Source organism: Amphiprion ocellaris, chromosome 22 (assembly GCF_022539595.1).
Source record: "Amphiprion ocellaris isolate individual 3 ecotype Okinawa chromosome 22, ASM2253959v1, whole genome shotgun sequence".
In the NCBI taxonomy this organism is placed as follows: Eukaryota; Metazoa; Chordata; class Actinopteri; family Pomacentridae; genus Amphiprion; species Amphiprion ocellaris.
In genome coordinates, this window is record NC_072787.1 from 18,053,029 (window position 1) to 18,069,374 (window position 16,346).

The window sequence follows — 16,346 nt, forward strand, 5'->3', positions numbered from 1 at the left end:
AGATATGGGAGGTGAACACATATTTAAAGGAAGGTGGAGTTCTTTTATAAACCTTGGCCTGTTTTTTTCACCAGAGAAGAACATAGCTTCAAGGAACCTCTTTCATAAAGTAGTCGTAATATTTTAATTGTTCAAACAGAATGTTACAAAGTGCTTTGCAGAAATTCAACTAGGTTAATATAATTTAGTTCAAATAACTAATAATAATATCACATCAATACAAGGAAGCACAGTTTATAAAGCAATGCTGAACCACTGAAAAGCTCTGACAATAGGGTTTTTTTTTTTGCTAGAAGGATACTTAGAGCTTTGAGATCCTAAAGCACCCCTTATCTAAGTCTAGACCAAAAACACCGGCAGAAAGAGCTTCATATTTTTCATTACATGTGTCTTTTCTCTCCAGGTCACCCAGCTGTATGTCCCATCTGCAAGACATGTGTGGAGAGCACGAAGGATGGGCCGCATTGGGCCGCTTCAGTCAACACTTGACGGTAATAGAATCTGTGTTGATGTGTTTTTTTTTCCATCTAAACATGATGTGCTTTGCAAAGATGTAATATCCCAAATTGGCGATTGGATGTTTTCTTGTTAATTGTGCAAAAATGAACACACATTCTTGAGCTTATGTTACTCCTCGCTCTTAAAGCGTCAAAATTAAGTCCTTGCCGTTTTTATATGCCGCTTATTTTAATATGCCTGCAAAACATTTAAATCCATTAGACTAATTGCCCTTTGCATTTACTCTGGCCTTTAAAAATGTATGGGTTAGTTATATCTTAGAGTTTAGAATTGCCTATTGTGCATTTGTAATCAACTGAAACTCCTGGACTTTTTTATCCCCATCCTGTGTTTAATGTACACCAGTGCTACTCCTTTGGCATTTGGCAGTGGATGAAAATTTAGAATCATATAATGCTTGTGTCAGCTTGATACATAGCCCACAAAATCACAGTAATTGCTGTCCAAAGTCACCTTCCCTGTGTTTGTTTTTCATGTTCTATAGAGCTGTGCATTGATATTTTATCCCATAAGAAAAGCTACGAGTCAACTCACTAGTTTCTGTCTATAGGAGATGAAGAACCAAGTAGATTTTCACTTAATAAGTGAAGTTATTGTTTGAAATTGAAACAACTCTTAGTAACTTCATATCACAGGGAATACCTAAGAAAAAACATTGACCTTCCCCATTCCTACCAAGATATATTAACCGCATTTTCTCTTCATTGACTTAATTAGGCACTCAGAGGAAAATAGACTGACGCAGGCAGAGCTTCATCAGGCTCACTTTGAGCCATCCCAGGTTTCTGTGAAGTATGGTGTGAAAACAAGCTGATAACAATGTGTGTATGATCTACCTAATGCCACTCAGAGGCTGTATGGGATAAATTCAATTAGTGTGAAAGTACCTGATGAACTCAGCCACATCTGGTCCATGTGTTTGTCTGGCCTTTTCTCATTTCCTTAAATGGACAGGCCCGTGGCTGATGAATGAGCAACGTATTGACCACTCCGAGGCCATATTTCTCCTCAAAGATGGAAACCTGATGGGAAAATGCAGATCAGATTGACTAATTGAGCAGAATAATTGAGCTGCAGTGGACACAACTGATCAGGGTGAAGAGCGGTTTAGCTATTGTGGCAGTTTTTTTTGTGGGCTAAACAGTCCAAACCCTGAGTTTAATACAAAACAAACATCAGCTTAATGGATAAAGCCCTGCAGGTGGATGGGCAGCTCACAGTTGGGTTAATTAAAAGGGTGTAATTAAAAGCCTGTAGGATGGAAATGTGTTTAATGGTTGGCCTGTAAACAGTGGACTGAGTCTTAATCACAGTGCTTAGCAGTGAGGAGTGATAATGTTGGATGAGTGTTAGGGACAGAGGACACCTGATGTTGCAAAATATTCCTCCAGTTAAAGTCACCACAGAACAGGACTTTTTTAGACTACAATGTCACATAATTAGTGTATTTTCAATGATTAGAATGAAATAAAAAAAGATTAATTGCAGTGGATATAGAGTTTGTGACTCATCTAACTTATTTACTTGGTCAAAAAATGATATTCTGTTGAGCAGTCCTTAAATTCCATATCTCAGTATCAAGACTCAACAGTGTGGCAGAGTTGAAGGGTAGATCTGAGTTAGTGCATGTAGTCTATTTTATATTACCAAATAATTGAAATTATACTATTGTGTCAAAGAGATGATCAAAAGCATTCTGATGAAGAATTTTGTGATTATTTATGCTGTGAATTTTAAAATATGTTCAAGAAAAAATTTAGTTTTGAGCAGATTCCTTAACCCAGTTGCAATCAACAGTTTTGTGGCTAAAAGGTGTTTCTTGACCCAAGTTGAAATCATGAAGAAAATGCACGATTAGCAAGCAAATGATTAAATGTCGCACACTGTGTCTGTTTCTGCAGTTGGGTCAGAGCCTCCACAGCTGTCTGTGTCCGAAGAGAGACATCTGGCCATCCTCACAGAGCTGCCGTTTGTGGTTCCCTTTGAGGAGCGAGTGAAGGTACTGTATATCTGTCTCTCACACACCTGCAACGTAAGGTTTTGTGTTTTAAACCGTATATTGCAAGTGTCTTTCTGGTATGAAAATTCTTTTGTGTACACTAGTATCCTTGCTGTTTTGGAAGTGGAATGGCTGCAGGGCTGTTGTTCTATTATTTATTCTATTACACTAACACTGTAGGTGACAGCATGATATACAGCAATGTGTGGCTTTGCACAGTCTTCATTTTAAATCTAATGTGTGACTGAATTTTGAGTCGTAGTATTGATAGAAAGTATGCAGTCACACATCATAAATTATCAGTTATTTGTTTTATTTATTGCTGGTGGGTGACAACAATAATAATCAATTCATTTTTAATTAATCACAGGATTTTTGGCTTAGAACTCAGTGTCCCCGTTACAACCCTCACTCTCAGCATACATACAGCAAACTGAACAGTTTATAACTGGAAGGATTTGCCACTGACCCTGCCACCGGGTTTACATCTGCCTTGTAGATCTTCCAGAGGTTAATCTATGCTGACAAACGGGACGTGCAGGGGGACGGGCCATTCCCTGATGGCATCAATGTCACCATCAGACGCAACTACATCTATGAAGACGCCTACGATAAACTCTCTCCAGAAAACGGTACGGCTTGCACTTCAATTCCATTAAAATATTAGTATGATGAGTGCATTATTTGTTGGCTTGAACATGTGAAGCCGAAACACTTCAGATCATGTTGTCCGGTGAATGTGCTCTTCCAGCTGTCTTATTGCCTGCATTTATTTCAAGATGAGGAGTGCAAGAGGAGAGCAAGCATGTTGACGCTGTCACTGAAACTTGTTATGCTCTATAAAATCTTAATATTGAGGATCAAGGTTCCGGTTAGCGTTAAAGATGAAGGTTAGCCCTCTCCTTGTGCAGAGTATTGAATTTCAGTAAAGCATAATTGTGGTTCCGATTATTATAATGGATCACATAAAAGCAGAATCAATTATTTTAAGTCACCTCTTTTGTGTTTGAATTTGAAAGGGTACTTCAGTAGGGGCAATCTGATTAAAAAGAGTAGTAGGAGACCTGAGCTGAAGACATGATCTATATCATTTATGTGTCTATAAGTTATAGCTGCCTTGATTTATCACTGTACATGAATTATTCTGAGAGATGACCTCTTATAGAATTTGATTTGAATATTCTGCAGGTCAAGCTTTCTTGAAAAATATGTCTGTTGGGTAAAAACAACACAATACACACACTTAAAATGAATTTCTAGACATTTTAGGCACTTTTTCTGCTTACATGGGCTGCTAAACTTTTACTTTTATCCTTGCAGCTTAAGGTTAAAAAGAGGGTTTCAAAGGGCTATACTGGAGGGTATAAAGGGTCTCTGGGGAACCGTCAGTTCACAGCAGCACTACCCTCTGCAGGCTTCCTGTGAAAGTTAAACAAGTTAAAGTTGTATTACAACAGATGAATGCAAACCTCCACTATAGCATCAGTCTGTCAAAATGCCCCGAAAAGTTAGAATCTGGAACAAAGAAGGAGAGATATTTAAAATAATGAGTGTAGAAGCTCACCCAGATTATTACCAAGCAGGGCAAGTTCATGAAACATTGTCAGTTTGTATTCATTTCCTCAATAAAGCACATGCAAAATGGCCAGTTAAGTATGTTTAAAAGGAAAAACCTGGCAAATGATCATTTTAACCTAAAATAATTCAGCCCATGTATGTGATTAGAAACTTGGAATCCATGCCTTCCACTAAGAAGACAGAAGTAACATGTTGTAAATATCTCATTCAGAGGATTTAGAGATTCAGCCTCTGGATCTGGAAGTCAAACTGCAGCTTATATTGTGAAAAATGTGTATCTCTACCTGATGTCATTCTATTATTATAAAAGATGACTTGTTTCCCGCTGTGTCATTTAACAAAAAACATTTGCCACGTATTTTTTTTACTCATCATAAACACAAAATACTTTAATGAGTCAATAGCAGCTGCTTTGTTGTTAAAAAGTAATATTAGCCTCAGTTTATGTGCCGTTGTTTCCAGTTCATAAAAGAAAATAGTATATAACCATAATTAACTGAGAACATAACCATCAGTTGTTACAGAGAAGATATCAGTCTGTCTCAATTAATTTCCCTGCTGCATATTACTATAAAATAAATGCGAAGTAAATAATGAAAAACACAGAAATCTTTAGGAGACTTCAGGTGACATTTATGGAGTGAAAATAAATTCAGTTTAATGTGACCATGAACATTATTAGACAACGTCTTGCTGTACCTTCATGAATTCTTCCTCATGTCCTGTGTCCTCATATCAGAACCCGACCTAAAGAAAAGGATCCGAGTCCATTTGCTGAATGCTCATGGTCTAGATGAGGCGGGCATTGATGGTGGTGGCATCTTTCGGGAGTTCCTCAACGAACTCCTCAAGTCTGGGTTTAACCCCAACCAGGGTTTCTTCAAGACAACCAATGAAGGCCTGCTATATCCCAGCCCTGCTGCAGAGATGCTGGTGGGAGACTCCTTCACAAGACACTACTACTTCCTTGGCAGGATCCTCGGAAAGGTGAGCCTCCAAAGTAAAAACCTAATTACATTAATGACATTAGATGCCCTTATATGAACCTGAAATGTGTCTGGAGAAAAGGAAGTTATTAACAAAAAAAGTATCCTCACATTATATGCAAATATGAAGCTTGTTTGCTTTAGAAGCTGACAGCGTTTAGAGGAATTGCCCTCATATATCTTAAAAAGTTTTTAGGGTTGAGATTAGAACTTGAACCTGGCACTCATGCAAAAGCTTGAGCTTCGTTAATTAGCCCTGTGCGTAATCTGTTGACGGCATTGTTTTTCTGCCCCCTTCCTTCCTCTGATGGCACTATTTATTAGAGCCTAATGTTTCTAAATCATCCTTAATGCATGTGGTAGTGATTGTTTATCAAGATGCCTTCCTCGTGGGGGGCTATCATCTCAACCAGGAGAAGAATTACCTCATGACAAGCGGTCGCCTCTCAATTAGGGCTTCCATTAGCCGATGATTCCTACCTCTTGTTTGTGTAGTGATTGCATTTGGCTGCCACTAAATCAGCAGGCCCGCAGAGACAGGACATAAATAAGCGTTCAAAGCATGTGGTAATAGCATTTTGATCTGTTTTACAGTCAGGAACATCCAGGTCTCTTCTCTCCTGTGCGGCCCTCGTTGGTCCGGTCCACTTATCAGAGCATCATAACTCCTCCTCCTCCTGTTATTCTTCTTCTTCTTCTCCTCTTTCTCCTGCGCAAGTGAAAAATGATCAATCAGCAGCCACGAGCTCCCCATCCCTACGTCTACGATATTGTGCACTCTAATGGTTCGGGCAATTAGATGGGAGGAAATTAATTTGAATTTGACTTTCAATTAACCCTACCTTAAGTTCCTCTTTCTCCATAAAAATGGACGTTTGAGTGGCCATTTGAGAGGTGTATTGATATTTGTTTAGTGCCGTTATTGCCCGGATAAAAGGCAACCGTTTATATAGATTGGGATTGCATCACCGCTGCTGCAGTGTGCACAGTGCACATTGCGGCTCAAAGGACACAGGAGATTAATATTGTTAATTAATGTCCGAGGCGTGCCATTGTTGTGGAGGTGATGTATTACAGGCAGGAGTGGCTTGTCTAGGGTACTCACTGAAATGGGATTGAACATCAGAATAGAGGCCGGTCATCATCCTTCTTCCTCACTTGTCCACCCAGCTGACAGGCTGAAAGATTTAAGCCACAAATGGGGAAACATGAAAACAGGTTACTTTGCTTTTGTGGTTCCATCGCTTCAGCTTAAAAATTTAAAAAGTTAATTTAATCTTGATGAGGACCGCGAAATAACCTTTCTCATTATGTGTTACGACCAGTGAGAATTCTCTTTGTGCTTCATTTGTCTCTCATTAGCACCAAACCTCCAGCCTCATCAACAGTGGCCTTTTCACTTTGTAAAACGTGAGGGTGAGGAAGCTCTGATCCTCCTTTCTTCCTTCCACACCGTCTCCTCTCACTGGTGTCTAGCGACTGATAGCTCCCTGTGAGATGTGTGCAGTTTGCCCCCCTGATTGATAGAGATGCGTTTGAAAGGCATTATAATTTTATTGATTGTTAATGTTGTAAATTAAGGAATTTATTTGGCAGCTAACAGAATGCACCTGCAATGTTGTTGGCATTTATTCCACCTGATGGTGCCGCGATCTGCTTTAATTGCGTTGCCACCGCACTCACTTATATTAAAAGGCCTGGGCAATAATAATTAATTCGTTCTAGCCCAAGTCATTTTGGCACAATTTCTGGCAATAAACACTCATAAATAAAGTAAGTGGCATTGAAAAAATAAGGCTACAGTTTTTTTCCATATACTTATTGCTGCCTCTTCCCGGCACAAGTGTTATTGATAGGTTTCAAGAGGCCACACGGCGCATATGGTCTGAAACGAGCAGCGGCCACGAGAGAAATACTAAGTGGATTATTTTGCATAAAAAATAGACAATGTTTGAAGTTGTGCAATTAACCTGTGTTTAGAAAATAGCCGTGATTTATGTGAGCGTGTGTGTTTAAGATGCATGCATTATGGAAATCCTCTAGATTTATAATCCATTTAGCTGATGCGGTCAGGGTTTTTAGCGCTATCATTTATAAAGACCTGTATATTTTAATGTCTCCAATGGGCTCTTTTTCGGACTATTCCAGTACATTAGCTTTGGGTTTTATGAGTCACCTGCCCGGCTGTGGTTCTTAATGGCATTTAAGGTCAAGGTGAGAATTGGCATTTATAAAGTTTGAGTCCAGTGAACAAGAAGCGTGTTTGTTTTAGATAGATTTTGCACTGTGTTTTGCTTTCACTCACTCTGATTTGATCAAATCTTGTCACTTAATTCTTTGATACAAGAGCAGTAGGCAAATTTCCTGCTTTGTATTGTATCTTGTGATCAGTTTTTTGGACATGTACTTAGTAATATTGTTTTTAATGCTGGCCATTTAATTATCTTAGTTATCTAATCTTGATGTTTTATTCAGTGACACCCAAGCAATAAACAATCCTTGTACACTGATTGACTGATTGACGTTTGAGTGAAGGCAATACTCGCATATGCTGAAGTTAACATCCACAATTTTTTCACAGGCGCTGTATGAGAACATGCTGGTAGAGTTGCCCTTTGCCAGTTTCTTCCTGTCCAAACTTCTGGGAACCAGTGCAGACGTGGACATCCACCACCTGGCCTCGCTGGACCCAGAGATGTATCGGAACCTTCTCTTCCTCAAGAGCTACGAGGGCGATGTGGAGGAGCTGGGCCTTAACTTCACTGTGGTCAACAACGATCTGGGAGAAGCTCAGGTAAAACCAGAATTGGGCACTGGGTGGGATTGAGTTGGATAAATGATTCACATGTGCTAATTTTCCATCTCTGTTTCTGTCCCGGTCAGTACCTCACGATCAGACGTCTTTCCTTCCTCCTGTTTGGTTTCTCTTTGTGGCGTTAATAATTCATTTCCCTCATGATGCACCACTTTTCAGTCCCGAGAGAGATAAAGCACGTTGCCACTGTCGCCCTAAGCCCCGCGGCAGTGCAGGGAACGCAGCAGCTCTGTTGACCGTTCCACCTGCCTTTTCCCCAGAAATTATCTCAGAACACGCCTGACAGAAGCAGCTAGGAGCTCTTAAGCACGCCCCCTCCAAAGCTCAAGGCTGCGGAGACGAGCCGCCATCTCCACCGCTCTGAGTCACCAGGGCCCAGACCTGCACTCCACACGGAGACCCTGTTTGCTCAGGGCCGTAACGCGTCGTATTAGCTCTTCTCAAACAACACCTGAAACGGTTGAGTTACAATGTAGCCCTCCTGGTCGCAAATAGGGCATCGCAAACACGATAGGGAAAACAATTTGTGAAAGATTAGGCACACACCCGGGAGCAGTCTGCCCTGCATTTGCCCTCGCAAGATAGCCAAAGCAAGCAAGATAACAACAGTAATTCTCTTACATTAGCACATAATCAGAATCCACTGTGAGGGAGAAAAAGGCTGAAAATGATTAAATGTCAGTGAAGCCACATGCAGTACCCAGAAATCAAGGGACAGGCAAACTCGGAGAAACACCTTACTTTATACCTTACAATCTAATTCAATATCGCAGCACTGAATACCTTTGTGAAACTTATCAATCAGTTTTTGTTAAAACAGCGTCAGAGAGGTGCTGATTCATGTCTGCAGCAGTTTTTGACTATAGTTTCTATTGTTTTTAAACAAATATCCTGCTAAACGTTTATCAGTCAGTTTTTGTGACAGTACTGTTACTCATTGTTGATGGAGTGTTCCTGTTTGTGTTGATGGAGAATATTGAGAAATGGCACAGTAAGGTTGTTATGTCTATATTTAGACCGCTTGTAGATAACACACACTTACTAAGTAAAAATAGAGAATAATGAAAGCTCCCAAAACTCAGTCTGACTGTGTTTGCATTCGGTCTGAAGTGCAGTGTACAAATATATTCCTGATTTTTTTTCCCCAAGACTTTTCACCTTGCCACATTTTGCAAGGTTGCAATATTTGCTGCAACTCAGGCAGCAACTGTTTAGCCTTTTTAACCCCTGTAAGCTGCTCGTTGTTGCTTTGAAAACTCAAATAATAGAAAAGTATGTGAAATTTTTACATTTTTGTATTAGGATCAATAGTAAGTTGTGAAAATAAAAGAAAAATAGATGAAAAGTGAGTATTTTGTGAAAAGACAAGTTCACATGCGCCAAATAGCAAACAGCGTTGGGAAAAGATGAACCCTTACATTTTGTCCTCCTGTCAAAGCTATGATGTCATCATACAGCTGGCTTTATGAACCGAGATGAGCACATCTTATCAAGTGCTAACTGCTCTAAAGCTAATGAAAAAAGAACCTTGGGCCAAATTGTATTGGACCAGATGTTCAGTGGTCATGCTATATTTAGAAACACTGAAATGCACTTAACCACACACTCGCAGAGACCCTCACCTTTAATCAGAGTGGGGTTGGAAAACATTTTAATTATCTTTCTGTGATTGAATTAAATCCATCTTGCATAATTAAACCACTTACATTGTTTGTTGGTCATCTGGCCACCTAAAGCTGACTCAGTGAGATGCATAATGAAGTAAGCAATGTGGCTACCTCATATTACTGAATAACAGAATACATCCAATTTAAACTGAGAAATAATTATATATAAAAACTCTAACGGCGTAAATACCTTGTGCCTTTCTGATCCAGGTGGTCGAACTGAAGCCGGGGGGCAAAGACATTCCCGTGACCACAGCAAACCGGATAGCCTACATCCATTTGGTGGCCGACTACAGACTGAACAAGCAGATCAGGCCTCATTGTCTGGCCTTCAGACAGGGTCTGGCCAATGTGGTCAACCTCGAGTGGCTGCGTATGTTTGATCAGCAGGAGATCCAGGTATTCTGCACATGACAAGCAAAACCAAAGACTGAAGGATTTTTATAGCTCACAGAAAGTTAAAAAAAAAATGCTTTTTACATCTCCATAGGTGCTGATATCTGGGGCGCATGTGCCAATTTGTCTTGATGACTTAAAAAACTTCACAAACTACTCAGGTGGGTGTTTGTTGTGATCCACTTTTGTCTAGCTTTTCTTGTGCTTATCTCTTTTCTAATTTAGATTTTTATTCAGTTTTTCTTTGCTGTCTTGTTTTTTATGTACAAAATTGGAGGAATTTCTCTGCATATAATAGACAAATTGAATTACTTGATATATATATTTGCATTAATTTTACTTAATAAATACTTACTGACACGGCTGGGTAGAAGTTAAAGTCTCTTTAGTTCAGAGAATGATAATGTTGTACATAATGTATGAGTGCAGATTAAATTATTCAAATATCTCCATTGTCATTTTCTTCAGGTGGGTACTCAGCCACTCACCCTGTCATCCAGACCTTCTGGGAGGTGGTCGAAGGCTTTACAGATGAAGAAAAGCGCAAGCTGCTGAAATTTGTCACCAGCTGCTCCAGGCCGCCTCTGCTGGGCTTCAAGGTGAGGATTTACCAGACTCGAACTTTCCCCTCGCTCCATCTTTTTTTTTTCTCTCCACTCTCTCTGTTCTTGCTTTGCAGACATTGCGTACTACTGGTATCCGCCATTATCAGCAGGTTTTCCAAGTTCAACAGAAGGGAGTGTTCCCTTTTAATGGGCTTGTAATGAAAATGCCCAGACTGATAACAGTCCTCAAAATAATCATTTTCAAATTAGGTGGCGATAACACCAGGGCATTGCGGGGAAGCCTTATCTCCATGTCCACTGTTGTTTTATAGTTCATGACCTTCCTCTGTCTGCAGCTCCGTATATGTGGGCTCGGCCAGAGACCTTGGCTGGACAAATATTTCCATTCAGATCTTGGTAGCAGGTTGAACTTTTCAACTTTTTCCTTTTGTGTGACACGGCAGAAAGCAGTAATTTCCTGTTAAATGAATATACAAGGAAGCTATATCAATCAGCTTCTGAACACCGTTTTTGCAGTGTTGAATCATTATTGCTAACCACCTATTTCTGAAATGATTTCCTAATTGGAAGCCATTTCACTTTCTCACTGACTTGATTTGTGGGACACTTAAGTAGTTTGAGATAGGAGAAAAAGCAGAAAGTGTTGCTCAGGGCCATTAAAGAGTTTTTATGTCATACTCCGTCTAACCAGAAGCTGTAATCATGATATGATTGGTTTTAGTACTCCTCGTTGCTGTCATTAGTAAAGAAAAGTTTATTGCTGGTATGCAGTAGAATGATGGAACAAAATTCCCCTTAAATTTTTTTGCAGTACCTCCTCTCAGTGTTAGAGAGTTCCCCTCCCTCCTCGTTTAATAAATTAGACTTTGGCCAGTGTGTTATACTCCGCCCCTCCCACCTTGCCTCTTCTCCGGGCTGGAAAGGGCGGTAATTCGTGGGGGAGCGGCCTCTGACCCGGCCCTCAGCTCGAGCCAGCTAACTCTTAATTAGCTGTCGCGAAACGGCCCAGGATTCATTAGAGGAGAAATAGCTCTGTCAGGAGAAGCCATTTAAAAAAGATGATGGAAACTCTCTTTTTTTCCAAAATGATAGCCGTGGTAATGACACTTTCTCAATAAGCAACGATAGTTTAATACGGTAATTGTCAGAAAAATGGGGTCATTATGGCTAAGCCCCCGAAGAGCCATTTAATCGGGCAAGTATGGCCGCCGAGCCATATATGCTAACTTTAAATAGCGGGATGAAGTCAGGGCGGGGTAGCTTGTTCGTCGGCCCGCCTTGTGATGGAAACGGCCGGTGTCACAGTCTGCAGATGAGGTGGCCTCATCACTGGGAGGCTTGATTTAAAAAATGCCAGATAGACAACATGAAATGACCATTCCTCCGGCGTCTCATCCAAGGGTCAAACTGTGGGCCGCTTTTCCACTCAGTACCTTTCAAGCACTAAGCTGATTTCCTAAATTTATACTCCCACTGTATTAGCTTAGCGCTTAATGTCTCTCTTTTAACATTTATCCCCCTGTGGAATTTGACATTTATTGCTTAATCGGGATTGGTTTGGAAATTGTGATCATTACTGACACGTGTTGATTCACGTCTCATTTTTCATCTGCTTTTAAACACATCAAGATTTCTCTCTGTGATCGCCGCCAATTTATCAGTTGCTAATGAACAGCTTACATATGCAAACAGGAGCTTTATCCGGCCTTCTGCATTCACAACGGTGGCTCTGACCTGGAGCGCCTGCCCACCGCCAGCACCTGCATGAACCTGCTCAAGCTCCCCGAGTTCTGCGACCAGCACCTGATGAGGAACAAGCTGCTGTACGCCATCGAGTCCTCTGCCGGGTTCGAGCTGAGCTGAGCAGGGCCACGGCTTCTCTGTCTCTGCATCCACGGACTCGACGTCACAGAAACGGCTTCGGAGTAAAAAGACTTTTAAAAAAGTAGAGGAGGAAAAACAAAATGATGCACTGACCTGCCTGATTTACTGTGTGTTTCTGTGTGTGTGTGTGTGTGTGTGTGTGTGTGTGTGTGTGTGTGTGTGTGTGCGTGCGTGTGTGTGTGTGCGTGTGCCAAGCTGAAGGTGAATAAAGCCTCGCCCATAGACTTGAGAAAGGGGCGCAAGGATGAAGTGGGGTAGGAAGCCTTTTTTTTATGTTACTTTTAAGTAATTTAAATATTTAGTCACTTGTCAGAACATTTCAGAAGATGCAAGTGAATTTTGCAGGAAGTATAATGCGCTGAAACGAAAACAAGAGCAGCGTCTGCTCTCTTGCGTAGTCTAACATGAATGGACAGTTATTTTTCACCAAAGATTAAGTGGCATCATTTAGATAAAAAGGCAATATAACAACAGGGGGACAGACTGTGGACTCTAAAGCCACCTTGTGGTGTGCCAAGGGCTGCGGATGCGGAGGAGCTTTTGTGTACAGCTATCATGTATTTTCATGTAGAGGTCATTGAAACTCCAGTTTTTTTTGTGATATCTCAAATTATTATTATTACTAGTATTAACTGTCATGTCTGATAACCATACTGTAAGTGTGCACACGCCATCTGAAGTGTAGAAATTACCTTTATTGCTGAACTAAACTGGGGCAAAGGATTATAAGATTATGGTTTTGTGAATATGTATATGTTTACAACCGCTCTTGTATTCTCTGTATTTGTACAGGTTTGTTTTTCTTTCCTTTGTGTGACGAATGGAGGCTTTTTGTTTTCACACATGCCTTCCAAGGTGAACAATCTCTTCCCTGATCAGCACCTGAAAGTTTGCTCTTAGGAAGCAGCAACCATGTCATGTTGTTGAGGCCTACAGATGATCAGTGTACCAACAGGGTGAAAAAAAACAAGATTGTATGGAAATGAATAAAGCCACTTTTCTTTTTGCAGTTTCCTTCCATAAGTCTGCTAGTTTTCTTGTTGCTTGTAATTTACAGTAATGACCAAGACATAAAACGGTGCTTTGTGGGAAAATCTCCTCCTCAGTTTTATGGCCTCTGACATATAATTAAAGAAACATCCAGTTAAGAAACACTGAGCAGAACTATTCTGGCCTTGAGATGCATTATCGGGTTGAGCACAAATTAAGATTGTGTGCGTTTGTCATAAATCTCCCTGCCCTCTGATGCACTGCAGCCCAGGAAGAGATCCATCCGTCTTTGGACCGAGTCCATCTCTCCATCCTCTCCTCCCTGCCCCCTCATCTCATCTCGGAGGCCGAACCCTGCACATCCGCCGGGCCAGAGAACTCAAAGTGGTAATTGGGTCTTAAAAACCAGACTTGTCATTGAAATGAGGGATTCATCTCAATTACTCTGAGATTTATTTAAGACTATTACCTTGTGATGGATTATAACTGACAAAGTTAATGCAGGATGTTATGAATCATCTTCAGTGCGTAATATACTTTAGCTTGCTCGTAGGATTTTTAGGGGCTAATTGAAGCTTTTAGGCTTGTTTATCTTGCTGCAGAGCAGGGAAACATTGAAAACTACTTGAGGGTGAGTGGGGATTGTAGCCTGCTTTTCTAAAGATTATACAAAAGCGTGTGTGTGTCTGCAAACCCAGCATCAAACCATATGATTGACATGGATTATGATCAACACTGAAGCAAGTCTGCGCAGTTAGTTAAACCAAAATGCATTGAACTAGATAAAAGCTGCGGGTATTACTTTAACCTCTCGAACAGAAGGTCTAGGGCCACTCACTTCACCTTTTGTTTTAAGAGCCTGCCATCTAGTGGCTAAGATCAGATACTGCACAAAGAACATTTTCGAACATTTGCAAGCCTCACTGTTCTGTTAATAGTGCAACAATTCATGTGCAGCCATGTGAGTTCTTCTGCCAGTGCTGACTTCTAAGGAATGAAACTGAGTAAACAGCAGCTCGCTGTGCTTTAGACCCCCTGAAAGCCTTTCAAGGACACTAATCAACGGCAGAAAACAGAAGGCAATGTATTCACCTGGTTTTTATGAGAATGGACTTTCTGGCTCAAAGAGGATTGAGGGAAATACAAGTTTATTTGTTTGGCATAGCAGCACATCAGGACAGTGTGTGCCTGTGCTTCCTCGTGAACACGTTCTGCCTGTCTAGACATGAACAGGGAGTAGACCAACCTTTCTGTCTTGGGGTTGAAAACCTGCTTGTTTGCTGCAGTTTAGACTACATTTGATCTTTGCAAAAGTTTACAGTCGAGAACTGTCTCATGCTTGTGGTGCTTTGTCAGATTATCCTATAAAGCTCAGTCTGCAGCCGTAACAATCAGAGAAAAGTCTGCGTGAATACGTTGAAAGACGGCTATTGACTGCTTGATATATATTGACCTGTGTGGGATATCTATTGCTGTGATTCCTCCTGCTCAATGAGTCTAATTAGATCCTGACCACCCGTAATGTCCAGTATAATTAATAGCTATCTGTCATTTTCATTGGGTCTTCCTTAGCTGGCAAGAGCTTCAGCCAGCTTTAACTGCTAAAACGACCTTCATTTTCCATTTAAAATCAATGTGAGTCTGTAATTTCAGGCTCCGTACTGGTTCAAAACTGCAGTAACCTGCACTGCTTTATTCTGCTTCTTTGGGTTATGATGAGGTCAGGCTGCTGCTTTTCATTTTCTCGGCCACATTTCCCATGTATATCTTCAATTTCTTCAGTTTGTGACCTGGAAATAGGCAGGAACATTTGTAAAGTTAAAAATCTGCATTATGTCAGAACAGGAAGACGGAAGATCAGTGTCCAAACTTTTTGGTATTCATTTGGAGGCCTAACAATTCAAATTTTGTCCTAAAATATTGATTCCCTAAGCCCTTCTCTGTTCTTTTAACATGTATATTCAAAGTTTTGACCAAAAAACTGCCCTGATTATGACCTTAAAATTCAAAATTAGCATTATGTCAGAATACAAGATCTTTGTTGATATTTTCTTAATTCATTTGCAGGCTTAACAACTAAAATTTTGTCTCAAAATATTGATTTGCTAAACCTTTCTCTCTCGTTTTGACATGGATATTCAAAGTTTTGATCAAAGAACTAATGTCAGTGTTTGTGACCTGAAAATATTGAGGAACATTCTTAAAAATGTTCATTCTGTCAGAATAGGAGGGCAGAAGGTCAGTGTCTAAAATTTTCATTTTTGAAAGCCTGAAAATTTTAATTTAGCCTTAAAAAATGTTGATTAACTAAACTTTTCTCTCCTGTTTTGACACGGATAAAGGTGGAAGGTCAGTGTCTAAACTTAAAAAGACTGATTTCCAGGCCTAACAATCAAAATTTATTCCTAAAATATTGATTACTTAAGCCTATTTCTGGTATATTGACATCAATTTTGAAAGTGCTGATCAAACAGTGTGTTGCATCTATACCATTCAGCTAAAGCATTTATAAAGTGTGCAAAAGATTTGTATTACAGAATGAACAAAAAGGGGGAAATGACAGGAAAAAGCACACATGCTCAGACTCTAGCAGTAGCAGTTGGATTTGTGCAGCAGTGTAATGTGGTTTTTGTAGTCCTAAATTTGATTTTTAATAGAAACTGACTACAGCTCTGACACGCTGATGCTTTTTCAGCTTATTTTTCCTGACTAGACCCTTCTTGGGACTGTGTGAGCATGCACAGAAAATACTGAATCATCATTTTACCTCCATCACTGTATAGATTCAGGAGACCTCCAAAATTCCCTGTGCAGCTCATCCCAAAGCACATCTACGCAGAGGACTTATCAGTTAGGACAAAAACACCAGTGTGGACTATGCAGACAGAATTGGTGTTATATGAGTATCTCAAAAGACCAGCGGTTATTGTTTTCTTAGGAAAATCA

General features: G+C 40.3%; 1 protein-coding gene across 1 annotated transcript in view; it reads left to right on the top strand.

Annotated features, from left to right (window-relative positions):
- Positions 1 to 13,424, top strand: part of ube3c (ubiquitin protein ligase E3C) — a 28,167-nt gene extending 14,743 nt beyond the window's left edge. The window contains exons 16-24 of the mRNA XM_023287561.3: positions 404 to 491; positions 2,421 to 2,518; positions 3,018 to 3,150; positions 4,836 to 5,083; positions 7,664 to 7,876; positions 9,775 to 9,963; positions 10,055 to 10,121; positions 10,429 to 10,559; positions 12,219 to 13,424. Of these exons, the coding sequence (XP_023143329.2) occupies positions 404 to 491; positions 2,421 to 2,518; positions 3,018 to 3,150; positions 4,836 to 5,083; positions 7,664 to 7,876; positions 9,775 to 9,963; positions 10,055 to 10,121; positions 10,429 to 10,559; positions 12,219 to 12,389 (1,338 nt within the window). The 3' untranslated portion in view covers positions 12,390 to 13,424. The remainder of the gene's footprint in view (positions 1 to 403; positions 492 to 2,420; positions 2,519 to 3,017; positions 3,151 to 4,835; positions 5,084 to 7,663; positions 7,877 to 9,774; positions 9,964 to 10,054; positions 10,122 to 10,428; positions 10,560 to 12,218) is intronic.
- The last annotated feature ends 2,922 nt before the right edge of the window (positions 13,425 to 16,346 follow it).